A 16,632-nucleotide genomic window follows, 5' to 3' on the forward strand; every position below is an offset into this window, starting at 1 on the left:
CACGCTGCTCAGAGCGGAAACCTCGAGCCCGTTTGCTCGTTTTCACAGCTGTGGGCGATTGAAACGCCTCCGCAGGAACAGGAAATGGGTTTTGACTCCTGTGTCCTCTCCGCAGGTCTGAAGCCTCCGACGATCACCAACCAGAACGCAGCGAAGACGGCGCCCACGAAGTCGAGCCCCGCCGCCGGTCAGGGGCTCGCGAAGCAGGCGGTGCAGTCCCCGTTACAGCGCAGCGGCTCGGCGAGGGTCAGCCGGCTGAACGGCGCAGGTACGAGAGGCCATCTGACTTCCTGTGTTTGTGTGCGAGCGGCTGCCGGGGCGTGGATCACAGCGAGTCGGCTCTAAGGGTGCTTAGCATGAGTAGTGCTGGTTAGTAAAGCTGTGAGGGCAGCTGAGAGCACGCCATCACACACAGCTTGGCTGAGTCTGATCAGTGCTGCCATCGATTTTATACAGTCTGTTGCATCAGTGTGATCATGACTGCAGATGTTTGCTGCACAACATCTGCTTTTTCATTCCTGCAGCTGAAGCGAGTCGCAGGTTTGCATCAGTCACACGAGCGAATAATGACGCGCGTCGCCGGGTTTGGACTGATGGTGCAGGAGGCGGCGGTCTGACATCACTGCATGAACTCTGACACGCCTCCCAGCTCAAACCCGTGCGCTCGCTCTGTGAGTTGATGTTCGTCGAGCTCCGGCAGGCCGACGTTTCACGTTTAGCATCACGCAGCGTCAGAATCACGTCTTAAACCATCGGCCGTGACTCAGCTGCTCTCCTCCCCCTGCATGTGGCGGCTCTCGTCTGGGCCCGGGCGCCTGGCTGCCTGCCTCTGTGGCCAGCCTGGAAGTCTCTCTGGGGCCTGTGGGGCGCCGCTTACTCATAGACGTACTATCAGCCCCATGATGGCTTGATTACCCCACACACACACACACACACACACACACACACACACACACACACACACACACACACACACACACACACACTTCATAAGGGCCACACATGCATTTGATTCAAACCTCTCTCATTGACGCTCGCCACAGCCGTCCTCAGGCGACAGCGGTTAGCAGCGTGGGCCTTTAAAGCTCTCAGTGGCTTTCTGCTCGTTTTGTCTCCAGTGGATGTGGACATTGATTCTGACACGCACGCGCACACACACACACACACACACACAGCTCTGGTGTTATTGGCGCTGGTCTGTCTCGTGCCGTTAGAGGAGCACTGATGTTTCGGGGCTGTAAGGTTTTATGGCTGGTTTGCAGTTTGTCAACCAGCCACATGTTGTGCGCACTCACTCTGCACAAAGATGAAATCTGTCAAACACGCCTGTGAATGAAAATGTGCACAGGTGATTTTTAGGAGGTGGGCGTCCTGTAATCTGTGTGAGTGGAGGTAAACCAGATGTTGGAGAAAGTTCACAGCTGTGTGTCAGGATCTGTTAAATAACCTCAGCCTGTCTGTCAGCTGATGGCGGCGTCCACACTTGGATGCAAACTAAATAAAAGTGGATTCAATAGTGAGCAGAGAGGCTCTCGGGGAACATGGCTGCTTGGTTTTAGTTTTCGCCGTCGGTGGTTTTTGTGGGGACCTGAGTTTCCTCTGAGCCGGCTTCCTCTGTGTTCACTAACCTGGGTCAGGCGTGAGCATCAGCCCAGTTTAACCCAGCTGCAGGTTCTGAGCGCGCTCACAGGAGCAAAGGACAAACGGCGGTCTGATGATTCAGCTGTTGACATTCAGAAGTGTGTCGTGTCCTCTTTGTTCCTCAAGTTCAAGTTCTCCGTCACGTTCTTCACATCTTCAGCTTCTTTCGGTCGTTTAGGAAACGCTCAGACAGATTTGGCTAAAACAAAGACGCCTTTCACAAAGTGTCTGAAAGGCGCCAATATGGCACCTGCCTGTGTGTGTGTGTGTGTGTGTGTGTGTGTGTGTGTGTGTGTGTGGGGGGGGGGGGACGGGTATTAACATCTTTGTGGGGACCAAAATCCTGGTCCCCACAGCATTGAAGGCATTTTTGAGCCTCAAAATGTGGTTTTATTGTCATGGTTACAGTTATGGTTCGGGTAATGAGATGTCCCCACAAGGATATAAATACGTGTGTGTGTGTGTGCGTGTGTGTGGGGTCTCCACAGTGTTTCTTCTGTCATCACGTCTGACCTCGACGAGGTTCATGTGTGGCACGACAGAGACCAGAGGAGTCATGAGGGAGGAGGGAGGAGGGAACATTCAGACCCGCTGACTCCTCCCCTCCTCCTCCTCCCCTCCTCCTCCCGCAGCATCCCTCCCCCCCTGTGTGTGTGTGTGTGGATGCTTGTCTTTGTTTGTGTGTACATTCTGGTGACACGCCTCTGTGGTGATGGGGGGGCATCGCCGTGTGCTCAGCAGCTGAGGAGTAATCGTCACCAGGATACGCTCGCTCTCTCTCTCACACACATGCACGAGTATCTCGCCCATTTCTCTCTCTCTCTCCATCCGTGGTTGATTCGCCGTGACCTCGGCGACGGTGAAGCTCGCTGCTATTTTTGGCGCCATTTTCTTCCCGTGCTGGCTGCGGTGCAGGAGCCGCTCTGCTTCACTCCTTTTATTTCATGTGTTCGTGTCGCGGCGGCGGCTCTGTGGCTTTGATGAAGGCCGGATGGCGGCTTAGCGTGCGTCCTCGTCCCTGGACCGAGCGCAGGATCTGATTTTAAAATGCGGCGTCTTGTTTTTCCTCGTGGCTTTCACGCAGATGCAGGCTACAAATCCCAGCAGCAGTAACCAGATTCTGTTTTTGGAGGATTTTTTGTTTTTGAAATTTAAAGAAAAGGAGGATTTCCTCCCGTCCGCTAAAGAAGAAGTGGGTCAGTGTGACCTGCCGCTCAGGACACGTTGAGACGAGGAGAAGAACTCAAAGTGCAGAAAAGGACTGAGTCCGACGGAGGCGCCTCGCACCGAACCATGTTGTGGTCTCCCAGACTGTCGCTGTCCAACTTCCACGTGAAGCTGACGGCTAAAGGACTTTTCCGAAACCTCCAGCTGCTGTCGGGATGCAGGAAGAACACCGTGGTCTTCCACGCAGGTCTGGATCAGTCTCCGTCCCCCGTGTCCTCCCCACATCCACCCGTTCATCCTCCATCAGCAGCTTCACCCCGTTAGCTGCTTCCATCCCTCCATGTGCTCCACACACCTTCCTTCATCCACCATAGATGCACATGGCAGGGTGGGGCTGGAGCCACCACACCCAAACAGAGGAGCTAATGAGCTGCTTTAATCCTGCAGCCACCCAAAATAAAAGCCTCATCTCTGTAACTGTTTGCCTTTCAAAATAAAACTCATTTTCACCCCCCTCCTCCTCTTCCTCCTCCTCCTCCTCCTCTCCTGTCTTTGTGTGAAGCTCTAATCTTTACTCGTGTGATGGCAGATCAGCCTCAAAGGCCACTTCACCCCCTCCTCCCTCCTCAGCCCCTCCTGTGTTCCTGCACGGCGTCGGCAGCCATTGTTGCCTCCGTGTCTCCTCCTGTGGGGGCTTTCAGCTCGGCTTGCAGCTGCAGTCGCACACGGCTGTGCGTGCGGGGCTTTCAGTTCCAGCGTTGCGGCATGGCGTGATGAATAGCCGTGGCTCCTTTTAGCCCCGATACCCACGCCTGACGGGGCACGGCCACGTGATTCACACACAAACCCGAAATAGCCCAGGACACATCTGGCTTTTACTTATTCAGCCATTAAAAGGCTGCACTGTGTTTGTGCAGGCTGCAGCAGAGCCTGCGCTCGCTCTTAATGTGCCTCCTTTTCTGAAGAGGAGCTGCACGCTGCCAGGGTCTGTGTGTCCGTGCAGCAGGGGAGCTTTTCAAGTCCGTGCTGCATAAAAGCAAAAATCCCTGATGATGCTGCGAATAACCGTCAGCATTCATGCTAGCAGCGCTCAGTGTCGTTCAGCTCTGTACCTCGACTGACCACGAGAGAAGTCGAGCTGAATACGTGAACGCGACAGTGAAGCTGGTTCAGCCTCTGATGCGTCACATGCACAAACTTTAAACATGCACAAAGTCAAAAAACACCAGGAAGACTTTGTTGGATGAGCTGTTAGCCCTAAAAATGCAAGTGCAGCTGTGCAGGCTGTGGTGCAGGTGCACAGTGTTCGGTGGAATCGGTGGAGAACTCAGTACATGAGCGGCTGTTAGCTGGGTGGAGGTGAGAGTGGAGGTGCTGCAGTAATGTGCATCTTAGGAATAATGTCCCAAATACACAGCTTCCACCTCCAGATGTGGATATTTTATATTGAACCAAAGAGGTTGTTTTTTGTGTCCAGCAGGGGGCGACTCCTGTGGTTTGGGAACAGTTCCCAGCTTCTTTGCTCGGTGACCTCAGTTGACCTGATGAGTTTGTGCTCTGTCGTAGTTTTCACGTCCCTTTGTAGAAAGCGAAAGGTCGCAGGTTTAATTCTAGGTGGAGACACGGATCCTCTTTGGGATTGGATGAGTAACGGTGGGACCTGTGGCGCCCCCTGGTGGTGAGGAAGCAGTGTTTGGGTCCATCTCCTGCATACAGTCTGTAGTCCAGCAGTGTTTCTGTGGTCCTGTGTAGAATTCAGGCACATTTAGTTTAAGTCTGACAATAGGCTTTTTTTATGGGGGGGTTACCGTGGTTACCGTGGGTGTGTGTAAACCACGCTCAAAGCAGCAAAGTTCTAAATATCAGAGCCCATCATCAGCGGTTTGAGAGCAGCTAGCTCGTCGGAGATGTTTCGTGTGAAGGAGCAGTTTTTATGTTAGGATGTGATTATTTCACATCACCTGTGGGCCGGTCCACTCAGGCTCAGGAGAGGTGAGCCCTGGTTGGTTGGTTGTTTTTGCTCGGTGTGAAGAAGCTGGCGCACGTTTCTGAAGTTTGACTGCTCGGCTTGTCGTGGGTTCCTGAGAGTCTCGTCAGGCTTACTCTGCGTACTCGTCTGTGCTGTGTGCTTTGGCTCGACGGGTCGTTAATCCCTTCATCGTCTCTGATTGTTGGCATTAATGTGGATCGTGCGGTTTGGCCCACGTTCATGTCCTTCTGTAAATATTGGGCTCCGCCTCTCTGACCATCCATCTGAGCTCGGCGGCACGTGTTTGGCGGCAGCGTGTTTTCAGTCTGAGCTCCACAGACCCACTTCCCTGCTGCTCTGCCCCAAAATGTAGGTCAGAGCAGGCTTTAGTCAGCGAGCGCGCGCCCGTGTACGCCGCACAGCGGTTCAGCTGAGGCCGGCCGCTCGTGCGAGCCTTAATCCGATGCAGAGGCCGCTGGTTTCCCAGATGTGGCGGCAGACGAGGACGTGAGAGGATGTTGTCAGGCTCGTTTCAGGCCGCGGCACACAAGTGGCCGATGAAGAGTCTGCTTGGACTCAGTCGTGCAGTTTGATTGGAAACGTTAATTTTTGTGTTTCTGTTAGGAGATGAAAAACGATGAAACCTGAAAAGCATTAATAATAAATTATTATTGCTGAGACGTGTTTGAGCAGCTTGGTCCTGTCTGTGGGCTGAGAGGGCCTCCTGCAGCATTTAATGTATTTCTGGCAGACTCTGCTCCTCTGGCTAACCAGAGGGTGGGAGTGTGTGATGAAGAGGTGCTTTGACAGTCTCTTCCTCCTCCTCCTCAGCTCTGTGGAGCCGCACAGAGCTGCAGGACTGAGCTGACCTTCCGAATGAGCAGGAATAACAAGCAAAGGCATCGAGCTTTGTGCCACGTTCATTACAGAGTCTGAGGAAAACGCTGAGAGTAAAGAGCTGCTGTGGTCCTGTCTCAGTGCACGACTCCTCCTCCTCTCTGAAGAGGAGTCGTCGTGATGTCCTGAATGTCCAGCAGCCTCTGTGGTGCTGACGTTGACCAGCGTGCAGCAGTGTGAGCAGCGATGATCGTTCAGTTTGAGTTTATTCATAACGCACGTTTTTACATTCGAACATTTAGTGTGTGTGCGTGCGTGCGTGCGTGCGTGCGTGGTGATGTCATCAGCCTGCTTTTACATCCTCGGGGCGATGGAGTGGGACAAATATGAAAGTTGTTGCTAGGAAACCAGGGGGTCTAATTTGGATGTAAATATATCAGATGGTGGACGCGTGCACCTCGTGACACGCTCTGCACGGTTGTTTCCATGGTAACAGGTGTGCGTGCACTTGTTGGATCATGTGTTGACTTTGAAGGGAAGCTGGTTTCATTCAGAGTTCAACCTCTCAGCACCTGGTGTTTTTGCCTCAGAGTAATCTGATTACATCGGAATAAGGATGGTTGCAGTTGGTATCCTTCGTCGTCCCGCACACGCTCAGTTGAGGCGGCTCATTAAAGATGGACCAGATCTGCTCTGTGACCTGCTGATAATTAGACTTTGGGCTCTGCAGAGGGCACATGCAGGAACTTTGACCGTCAGCGCTGTACTCTGATTACTTCAGAGTGAAGACGACTGTTGGTGGATTTTCACAGCTTGGCCCGAAGCCTCCGCTCCTCCCACACATCCCTTTTATTCCTGCTCCTGAGCTTCATCCCTGCGCTGCTTCTCTGACTGTTCTTCATAAACAGACCGCCCTGCTGAGGGCTCACGAGACTCACAGATAATGAGGCTGACGTGACGCTCGAGTGTGAGCTTCTACAGTTTACAGCGTCGCAGCGTTTCAGACACTCAAATTGAATTCGGGGTGCAGAAAGTGCATTTGTTCGCTGCGTGTTCGCAGCGGATTCTCGTGACTCAGCAGGGCTCGTCGCTGTGCTCGGTGTCTGTGATGTGCATGCTAACCGTGTGGTTTCTCTCTCAGTCTGGGCTCAGCGGCTCTGCATGCCTGCCCGGCACACTCCAGGTACAAACCCCTCACCGCAGCACTCGCACAGGTCACCACACACGAGCCACATGAAACAGCAAAGTCCTCAGGAATGTCTGCAGGATGCATGCATCAGCGTCTCAGGACTTTTCTCCTGTTACACTGCAGTATCGAGCAGTTGCTATAGAAAAAACTTGGTTATATACTGCACTGTTTAAAGTAAGGAGAGGCTAAACACACTGTGTGTGTGTGTGTGTGTGTGTGTGTGTGTGTGTGTGTGCGCACCCTTCGGGGACTTTGTACAGTTTGAGTTCATCCTCGTTTGGTCATATTCCTGTGATTGTGTAAAGCGCTTTACAAATACAGGCCATTTACAGCCGACTAGCCTCACTCTAAAGCAACGGCATTACTCTGAAATGATTAATAAAGTAAAACAGCACCAGGCTACAAAGTTCTTACAGCTCAGAGGAAAAAATCAAGTCTCTCTTAATAATTTATATATTTTTATTTTTATTGAAAGGCAAAGATTCAGACGGCCTTTCTTGTGTGAACCCTCTGACTCTGTGACCTCGCCGTTAGATCGAGGTCGTGATTGGTCGGCAGGCGCTGGTTTGTGCAGGTGGCACAGTTCCACCTGAGGTTACCTGTAGCATAAACATCTGTGTGTCAGTGAAGCAGATGTGCCTGCACACAGCGATTAAACCTTCTGCTCCGCCAACGCTGAAAAACAGGAGCTGTGTTTGTCACGTGGGAGGTGTGCTCGCCTCCGCTATGAGGCGGAGCTGAAACGACTCGCCGAGAGGCCGGAGTCTGAGATTGAACGCCGGATCTGTTCTGGTGACGGTCCAGCTGACTTCAGCGATGCCCTGCTCAGAGGCTGCCACCAGAGGGCAGCATCTTTAAGGAAGTGCTGTCAGGGCCTGTCAGCGCAGACCTGACGGGCTTTCAAAGTTTGACGTGTGAGAGATCCAGATGTTCAGATGAGTCGCTACAGAAAACACCTGTCGGCTGATCGCTCTCACTGAATAGTGGCGAGGCGTCGGGCATCTCGCACAGAAGCTTCATCTGCAGTCAGAGAGGGAAGGAGAGCGAGCGCGCTGAGAGCAGACGAGTGTCGATCGCTCGCTCTAATTGCTTTGGTCTCGTAATGCAGCCCTTAATGCACATCCACACACACACACACACACACACACACACACACACACACACTCTCCCATGATGCATTGGTTTCAGCAGCAGGGCGTGTGTGTTTCTGTGTGTGTGATTGTCGTCAGCCTGCTGTGTGTGTAACTTGAGTGCGAGCAGTGTTTGTGCGTCCGTGTGTGGACACCATGCTGAATGTCGCACCCGCCGCCCGCACACTAAGAGGTCGTCGCTCTCTTGCAGTGGATAAAAACAACAAGCCGCGGGAGGCGCCGGGGAAAACGCCATCGCACACCGGCAGCAGCTCGCAGACGGCAGCATCCACCGGAGGAAACAACCAGAACCTGCAGCTGCCTCCGCCCGACCTGGTACGTGTGACACGAGCAGCGGCGTCAGGGTTGCTTCTGTTTGACGCATCAGCAGCTGAGACGACTCCTCGTCCTCTCGCACGATGAGCTGCGTTTGACTCTAGAACCAGTGAACGTGTTGTTAGCGTGTTGTTAGCGTGTTTGTAATCTCACTGTTTTCCTCCCGTTTGTGTAGATACCAGATGACGTGAATGCTAACGCACCAGTGGCACCAGTTCCTCCAGTGCCTGCCACTAACGCCACCAATACTGCCACGTCAGGAACCGCCGGACCCTCGACTCTCGGTTTGAAAGCGAGAACCGGGCCACGATCCGGCCCCAGAGCCGGGTCTCGCCTTCAGGGCGCGTCCAGAGCTGGCAGCCATGGAGGCGCGGTGGCGTCGGACGGGACGAACGGCATCAAACAGAACCAGAGCAAAGAGCAGGCAGAGAAGAAGAACCAGGCCATCGCTCAGCTGAGGAAGCTGCTCGTGCAAGGGAACAAAAGAGTGGAGGCTCTGGCTACAGTCATCCAGCATCTCTTCACGGAGGTACAGTCACACCTGCATTTACACAGCAGTGACGCCACCTGCTGGTCGGTTTAGACCTCAACAAACCCACATGCATCAGTTATGAAGCAGTTTATCCCCCGCACAGCGTAGCAGAGGGCGACGTGGTCCTCACAGACCAAACTGTTTGTTTGAGACTGACTCACTGCTGCCTCTGCTGGACGCTGCAGGAACTGCTGCGGTTGTTTCTTTACGACACTGCATGCTCACAGTTGGAGAGCGCTGCCCCTCGTCAGGCTTCTGGAAGCACTCAGAACAAAGGGGGCTTTAGAAGGACAGGACTTGTTTCCTGTCACATGTTACTGGCGGTGATGTCGTTTGTGAAAGTCTGAAGAGCTGATGGCGTCTTTTAACTGTGCGCACTCTTTGATTTGTTAACTGCAGCACAGCTGAAGCGAGGCTGTGATTTTGTTATGAGGCGTCAGATTCTCTTCGAGCTCTTCAAAGGCACCACAGGAATATTTGCATGCAGGTGTCACACAGGTAACGGACTCGTTAGCGTGTTTCAGGTCAGGAGGGGGCTTTAGCGCCTCGTGTGATGGGGGCGGGTCCTGCTGCGTGGATGTGTTTGCACATGTGAGCGCAGCGTGGCTTCACGAGGTGAACGGCCCATCCCGTCCCTCGCCTCGGGCAGAGCAGGGCGTCACAGCCTGTAATTACAGGTCACTCAGCAGCGAGCGGTGACGTCGCCCTGCTGATATTTAAGGTGCTGCTGGAGATACTCGCAGAGGAGGAGGAGGGGGCGGAGCAATGGCTGTTTTTAGAAGGAGGCAGCAGGGAGAGACTCGCCACGCCCAGCTGTCTATGGAACGCCAGGACTGCCATAATGAATTAATTAAATACACCATTAAATAATTAATTAAATGTGGCAATAATTAATTAAAATTGGAATTAATTAATTAAATAAATAGTTATGATATATGTAATTAATTAATTATTGACACATTTAATTAATTATTTATGTATTTCACGTTTTAATTAATTATTGACACATTTAATTAATTAATTATTGACATATTTAATTAATTATTTATGTATTTCACGTTTTAATTAATTATTGACACATTTAATTAATTATTGACACATTTAATTAATTATTTAATGATATATTTATTTATTTCATTTTGGCAGTCTTGGCGCCTGGCTCTCATCATGAAATAATTTTATCTGTCAGCCTCACCCATCAAACTCAGGGGGCGGGGTTAACGCTGATCGAGTCAAAACCATTGCTTTGGCCTGGTGGCCATTGTTTCTAGCACACAACAACCGGCATGTGGAAGCTAACAGAACTGAGCTTTGAAAAACCCTGTTTGTGTGTCACCAAATACCGTTTTAATATTTTTTTAGCCGAGAATGTAGTGGTTTAATCTTCATGTGTCTGGTCGGTTTGTCAAGATACAGCCTCTTTGCAAAAGTGTTTCGATGATTTCGGAGATGTCGTCCCAGTCTCACGGCAAAGCGTGGGATAGACCCGCTCGCCTCGCAAGCAATCCCACCGACAAAGCGCAGGCCCCGGTACACAGCTGTAGTAACCCCCGCTGACTTCTTTTACTGAGGTTATATTTATCGGTGTTTTATTTCCTGATGTTCTTATGTGTCCTACGTGTTTCAGTCGCCAATTCTGAATTATAACTAACATTAAAAACATGTTTAAGGAGGAGAGAGAGCAAATAAATCTGTTTAACATCTGATCTTTGGGTTTTTGTTCAGTAATCAGCGTGACCTGTGTATAAACACATAAAAGAGATAATGTTGGTGTTTCCGTCATGTAGTAACTGCTGGCTTTAACTGTACAAAGGTTGTTCGACACTATGAAACACATACAGACTTCATGATGTTCGGCTAATATTTTTATTGTGAATATTAATCATGCTGACCTCGCTCTGTACACCACGCAGCGAGGTCAGCATATCCACGATATCCTCAGCTCCATGAGTTAACACAAAGTTTCCCAGCTGACTAACTGCCAACTATTCCAGAGACGTGAAAATATACAGCATAAAGAAAAGTGTAAGAGACTCAGCAGCAGATTAGAATAACAGTTTGTGGCGTGAATAAGACACGGCGGGACCACGGAGCAACGTTCAGAGTCATCTTTATTTACATCTCACCACACCACAACACCCCCAAACCCCTCAGTCCCCGTGTTTTTAACTAGGCGGGCGTGATTAAGGATGCCGTGCAGGTGCGTCCGCCCTCCCTGCACGGCACCGCAGACCACGCCCCACCACACAGTTATACATTTAATAAATCACCAAATGAATCCAAGAAACGAGCAAACCTGTTCCGACAATTTGAATTTGTATTCCCTCAGCTGCAGACTCGCTGCTGTTTAAATGTTTGAAAAGGAAGATTAGATATAAAAAACGTCAAACATAGACTCAGTCTGCCTTCACATTTGATATGAGGCCAGCACGTATAGTGGCCTCAGCAGGCTATTACTGAAATACACGTGCTATATCATAAACTATGATATAAACAGGGAGGTCCTATTAACATGTTTAGTTTTAAAGGACACCTTCCTGCCTTTAGTCTCATTCATGAGCAGTATTAGTTTTCTTCTAACATCCAGAAGTCTGCACAATGTGTTTCATAGTTTGTAACAAGCCTTTGACAGGTAAACATAACATGACCGAAAAAGCAAAAAAAAAAGAGAGAGAGAGAGAGAGTGTTGACATAAGAAGAGAAAATGCTCTCAATTATGGAGACAGGCAAATGGTTCATTTATGTTTGATGTGTGTTTATTCCTCCCTAAATATCGTCGGTGAAGTTCGCCATGCACGTCAGATTTTCCTGCGCATTTTTATACCTCTGCCAACAGAGAGAGAAAAAAAATCACATTCTAACAGACAGCTGGTGCTTAGAATACAGTTGAATAACTATTAAAAAACAGATGATATTTAGATGATAGTTCAGTCTAACACATGTGCCAGTGAACCATTAAACGTCTGTGAAACTATGCAGTTATGAAACGTAACTTTAACCTCAGCCAAACCGATTTGCTCAGTTGTAAATAAAACAGCGAAGTAAACGTGACCCGACAGACAGAACCTGAGTGAATGAAGTCCAGCGTTTAACCACTGAGAGCTAAAACTCAGCTGAGGTTTGAAAGCTGTGTGCTGGTGATTGGACATCAGCCGCTGATAAAGCTGGCTCGCCTATAAAGTGCTCTGTAAGGAAACAAGCTCCAGCAGCTCTGCGCTCGGGGAAAACACTATATTTACTTATCTTGTGCAGAAAAATGCGCTGACATTGCGTTATATCGAGCACCGGCTGCCCAGTTAAACTGTGACTATCACCAGGTAACTAGGCGTGTTTCTTGAATTAGCAGCAGGTGTTAAACAGCTGACAGATGAGGAGGAGGATGCATGCAGGTAAACTGAGGGTCTGCTGAGCTGATCGCTGGTTTCGTGAGAAAAATGTCAGCTCGTTCTTTATGTTACAGAAGCACAGAGACACAAGACCAGGCGGAAAGAGACGATCGTTCGGTGAAAATGAGAATCTGCGAATGCAACATGTGGAACACGGAGAGTGGAATATGTAAACAAACCGGTTAATGTACCCCCTCGGTGCACTCTGCATGCTAACTGTTAGCAGAGCTAGTGAAATCTCTGAAAACATCTGAGCACTTTTGCAAACATGTTCTATGTTGACAACCTGACCAGACATACGGCGCGACATTCGCGGCTAAAACACTGTTAAAAGTGTAGCTGGTGACAGAAAAACGGCCTGTGATTTGATCTGCATTCTGGGATAACTGGCTGCCCCAAGTCTACACAAGCAATCGATTATCTAGGATCGACCTGTTTTGACTTACTTTGCACGGCAACCAATCAAATGTTAGAGAAGCTGCATGGGCAGCGTTAACCCCGCCCCCTGAGTTTGATGGGTGAGGCTGACAGATAAAATTATTTCATGAGGAGAGCCAGGCGTCAGGACTGCCAAAATGAAATAAATAAATATATCATTAAATAATTAATTAAATGTGTCAATAATTAATTAAATGTGTCAATAATTAATTAAAATGTGAAATACATAAATAATTAATTAAATGTGTCAATAATTAATTAATTACATGTGTCATAACTATTTATTTAATTAATTAATTCCAATTTTAATTAATTATTGCCACATTTAATTAATTATTTAATGGTGTATTTAATTAATTCATTATGGCAGTCCTGGCGTTCCATAGCTGTCATTAAGAACAGCACATGATGCAATGGAAAGATCCTGCTCACACGCTCCTGCTGATGGGTGTGTGTGTGTGTGTGTGTGTGTGTGTGTGTGTGTGTGTGTGTGTGTGTGTGTGTGTGTGTGCCTGTTGTAAGTGCAGTGCTTGCCTCCTCTGGCAGGCTGAGGTATGGAGTGGATGCTGAACTTCCTTCGGTCCTGATCACACCGCGCACGTCCAAGCATGCAAACCCCCTCAGAGGACTCGGAGTCGGCGTGTCAGCCAATAAAAATATAATCATGACTGAATGATTCCAGTTTGAGATGCGTGCAGCAGTGATGTCACTGACCCCTGAACGCAGACGCGCTGAAGGCGGTTATTAAACATTTCAGTGTTGCCTCTGAGTCTCGGCGAGCCTCGTCTCCTGCCGCTCGGCGCTCACAGGTGACGTCGCTGTCCAACGTGGCTTCACAGCACCGTAAAAATCGAAACAGGAGAAACGATCATTTATTCCTGTTTCCGTTCAGTAGTAAAATAAAGAGCCGTCGTCCCGTTTCAGCTGTCCTGTCATCCACACACAGCAGCCACGCCCACGCCTTTTAACCATTACTTCCTGGTACGCGTTGATGTTGGTGGACGCTGATGCACGAATTGAGGAAAACGTGAAACTTTTACATAAACGGTGCAAATGTCTGTGTTCGTGTTACAAAGTCTTCACCCTGAAGGATTCTGTGAGTGTCTGCGAGGATTTATTTTATTTATTTATTTAGGACAGTGCATGTTAATGAACATACATGTAAAAAAAAAAAATTACATGAATGTAAACATGCCAGATTATAGCCGAAGGCTAATTTCCATCTGTTGTCCTTAAACATAAAAAATAGACATAATAATTCATAACAATTCATCATTCATTCATAATAAAAACTCCATCACCAAACTTACACATACACACCATTCTGTTCCCAAATAAAACATTAAAACTAGACAACTCATACATGAAGGCTGCTGATTGGCTCAGACCAGCTCCAGGATGCGTCCGTCAGAGTCCAGGATGTGGACGGTGTGTTCAGTAAACACTGTGTGTTTGCAGACGGCCGAGCGCAGCCTACAGAGGCCTTCATGTCTCTGCTCGCTGTCGTGACTCTTTGTGTTGAACCTTTGTTGTTCTCTGTGCGGCCGTGTTGTGTTCGGGGGCCGAGCACTAATGCCGTTAATTAGACACCCGGGGGGTCGAGAGGCGCTCGTAGCTCTGCTTGTTTTCCTCGCTGTACATTTTCTAACTTGACTGTACTGTTGCACTGATCCGAGAGCTCGGCCTGATGAAGCACAGCTGTCCTAAAGTTTCAAGCTGAAGCTGTTGTTGGCCTGGAGTGTCTGCGGAGCGAGCGGCTCATAAAACCTGTTATCAGCAGGAAAACCTGCACACGAACGAGAGCGCGCTTACATAACCCCGTCAGATTTTTGTGTTGGAGCATAAACTGCTCCGGGCTCCTGTCTGCCTGGGATATTGATTAGATGGGAGGTGCTGGTGAAAGGGGGAGTCATGGGTGGAGGAGGGGGAGGAGCAGGAATGCAGCAGCTGCAGCTGAAGCCCTGAAGCTGTGTGTTTGTTATCTGAAGCATGAATGCCGGCACTATCTTATCTGCCTGCACACTTGAAAGGTGACTGCTGAATATAAACAGAGCACTTAACGCCAAGCCCCCCCCCCCACGCCGCGGGGGGAGGCGGAGCCGTTTGAGCTGCACTGGAAAAGCGTGTGTGTGAAAGCACGCCATCCACGGTTACTGACGGTAAACAAAACTAGACTCCAGACTGAAGCCGGGGGGGCGGGGTCTAACTAACTCTGTTAGAAGCTTCTTTTGCGTCGCTGCTGTTTGACAGATTTTTATTGTGTTTTTATTTTAAAATGTCAAAATATTAGTTTTTAAAATCCTCGTTCGGTCACATGGTGCGATGGGCTTTTATTGTGACGCCAGGAGGAACCGTCTGTGTGGACGGTTTGTGGGGTCTGATAAAAGACACAGACTGTATATAAAAGATGTCATGGCCGTCACACGGGCGTCTCTATGACACCGGGTCAGGCTTAAAGCACAGAAGAGTCGCCCCCTGCTGGCCGTGCAGGTCTAAGGCATTTTCACGTTGCCATCTTTTTATACAGTCTGTGCTAAAACCTCCCGAGCGTAAGTGTTTTGGTCTTTGTGCACTGAGTGCGTTTCATGTCGGCTGCTGTAGAAACCAGAATCGGTTTTATAGCCACTGAAACTGGACTAATTAGTCTTTCTTTAGAGCTTCATGGTTTTTAAAATATGTCCCAGCTCTGCGGGAAACTCCCAGATAAATGTAACGCAAAGTTTATACGGAGGAAAAATGTGAAGCTGAAGACAAAGAGAGGCGTGATTTAAACGCCGATGCTCCGGTCCGGTGAGTTAACGACTGATAGAGCAGGAGAGAAAGGCAGATAAGATTAAAGATATGAAAAGAGGAGGGCGGTGCAGAAATAACTCGCATTCCTCCATCAGACGGGAGGAGGAGAAACAGATGGAGGGGGGAGGAGGTCTGTGGTGGACAGGTAGAGTGTGGGAGGAGCAGAGGGGGAGGGCAGAGAGTTTGCTCTGTAGTAGTTTGTGACAGAGGGAGAGGAAGGACGCCGGACGGAGAGCAGCGTGGCAGCTTTGTATGAGGGCGTCTGTGGTTACTGAGAGATGGGGGCGGCGGAGAGCAGAGCCCACGGCGAGCTCAGCAGAGCCCACGGCGAGCTCAGCAGAGCCCACGCCAAACCGGACAGGATCCCCTCTCATCGCCGCAAGAAGAAACGCAAGGTGTGTGTTTGTTTCCACAGCTCGTCGCTGCGCTGTGTCAGAGCCGGGGTTGGAAACCGAGCGGGTCGCCTCATCTTCCACATTCTTTGTCCGCTCGAGTCGTCCGCTGCTTTCAGCCGGATCGTTTAGAAACGTGACCGACGTCTGAGTTTGTTGCTGTTCCTCGCATGCTTTCGTTGCCTCTGTTTCCTCACGTCGCTGACACGCATGCAGCAGATGGTCTTTATGCTGCGTGTGTTTACAGGCAGCAGCACAGCTGCAGACGTCCTGCTGCTGCTCCACCCCTCACACTGCTCCATCAGGAGTGTGTGTGTGTGTGTGTGTGTGTGTGTGTGTGTGGGGCAGTGTTGTGAGACTTCAGGCCGTCTGTAACTTTGATTTTCCCTTCTTTGGACAAAAATGATCAGTGAGTGTGGAAGAAAGCTATAGTGGCAGCAGGAACAGCCTGAGCCGTCCACAGGAAAACAAAAGAGAATTCCTGAGCCGCTCCTTCTATTCACGTCTTTATTAATAGAGAAATATTTGTTGAGTTAAATCAGAGTTGCATCCAAAACACGAACCATAAAAACGACTCGTGCCGCGAGCCTGGCGTCCGACCGCGCTGCTGCGAAGGCGTTTGGTAACTGTTTCCTCATGAGGTGATGCTGGAGGCGCTTTGGCGCTAAGGCAGCCCGCGGGCGTCCTTCATGTGTGACAACCGTCTGTATTTTAATATTTGTTGTGGGTCGCCTGAGCACACGCTCACAGTGAAGGACATCCTGCCCATCTGAGCCCAGCTGCTCTGCGGTGAAGGTGTTTGTGAGCAGGGCTGCATTAGCA

The 16,632-nt window shown here is 49.8% G+C and overlaps 1 protein-coding gene across 7 annotated transcripts in view; it reads left to right on the plus strand.

Moving 5' to 3' along the window:
• LOC147328629 (uncharacterized) overlaps positions 1 to 16,632 on the plus strand; it is a 60,223-nt gene that overhangs the window by 36,248 nt on the left and 7,343 nt on the right. For 5 of the 7 annotated variants that reach the window (XM_086297125.1, XM_086297126.1, XM_086297124.1 and 2 more), the window contains 3 exons: positions 116 to 268; positions 8,145 to 8,269; positions 8,445 to 8,798. In XM_086297125.1, the coding sequence (XP_086153251.1) occupies positions 116 to 268; positions 8,145 to 8,269; positions 8,445 to 8,798 (632 nt within the window). The remainder of the gene's footprint in view (positions 1 to 115; positions 269 to 8,144; positions 8,270 to 8,444; positions 8,799 to 16,632) is intronic. The other 2 variants (XM_086297128.1, XM_086297130.1) reach the window with 1 other exon arrangement.

This window comes from Aulonocara sp. 'chitande type north' Nkhata Bay, linkage group LG6 (genome assembly GCF_057382095.1).
Source record: "Aulonocara sp. 'chitande type north' Nkhata Bay isolate Kocher_YH1m ecotype deep benthic linkage group LG6, A_spYH_male_GT1.1, whole genome shotgun sequence".
In the NCBI taxonomy this organism is placed as follows: domain Eukaryota; kingdom Metazoa; phylum Chordata; class Actinopteri; order Cichliformes; family Cichlidae; genus Aulonocara; species Aulonocara sp. 'chitande type north' Nkhata Bay.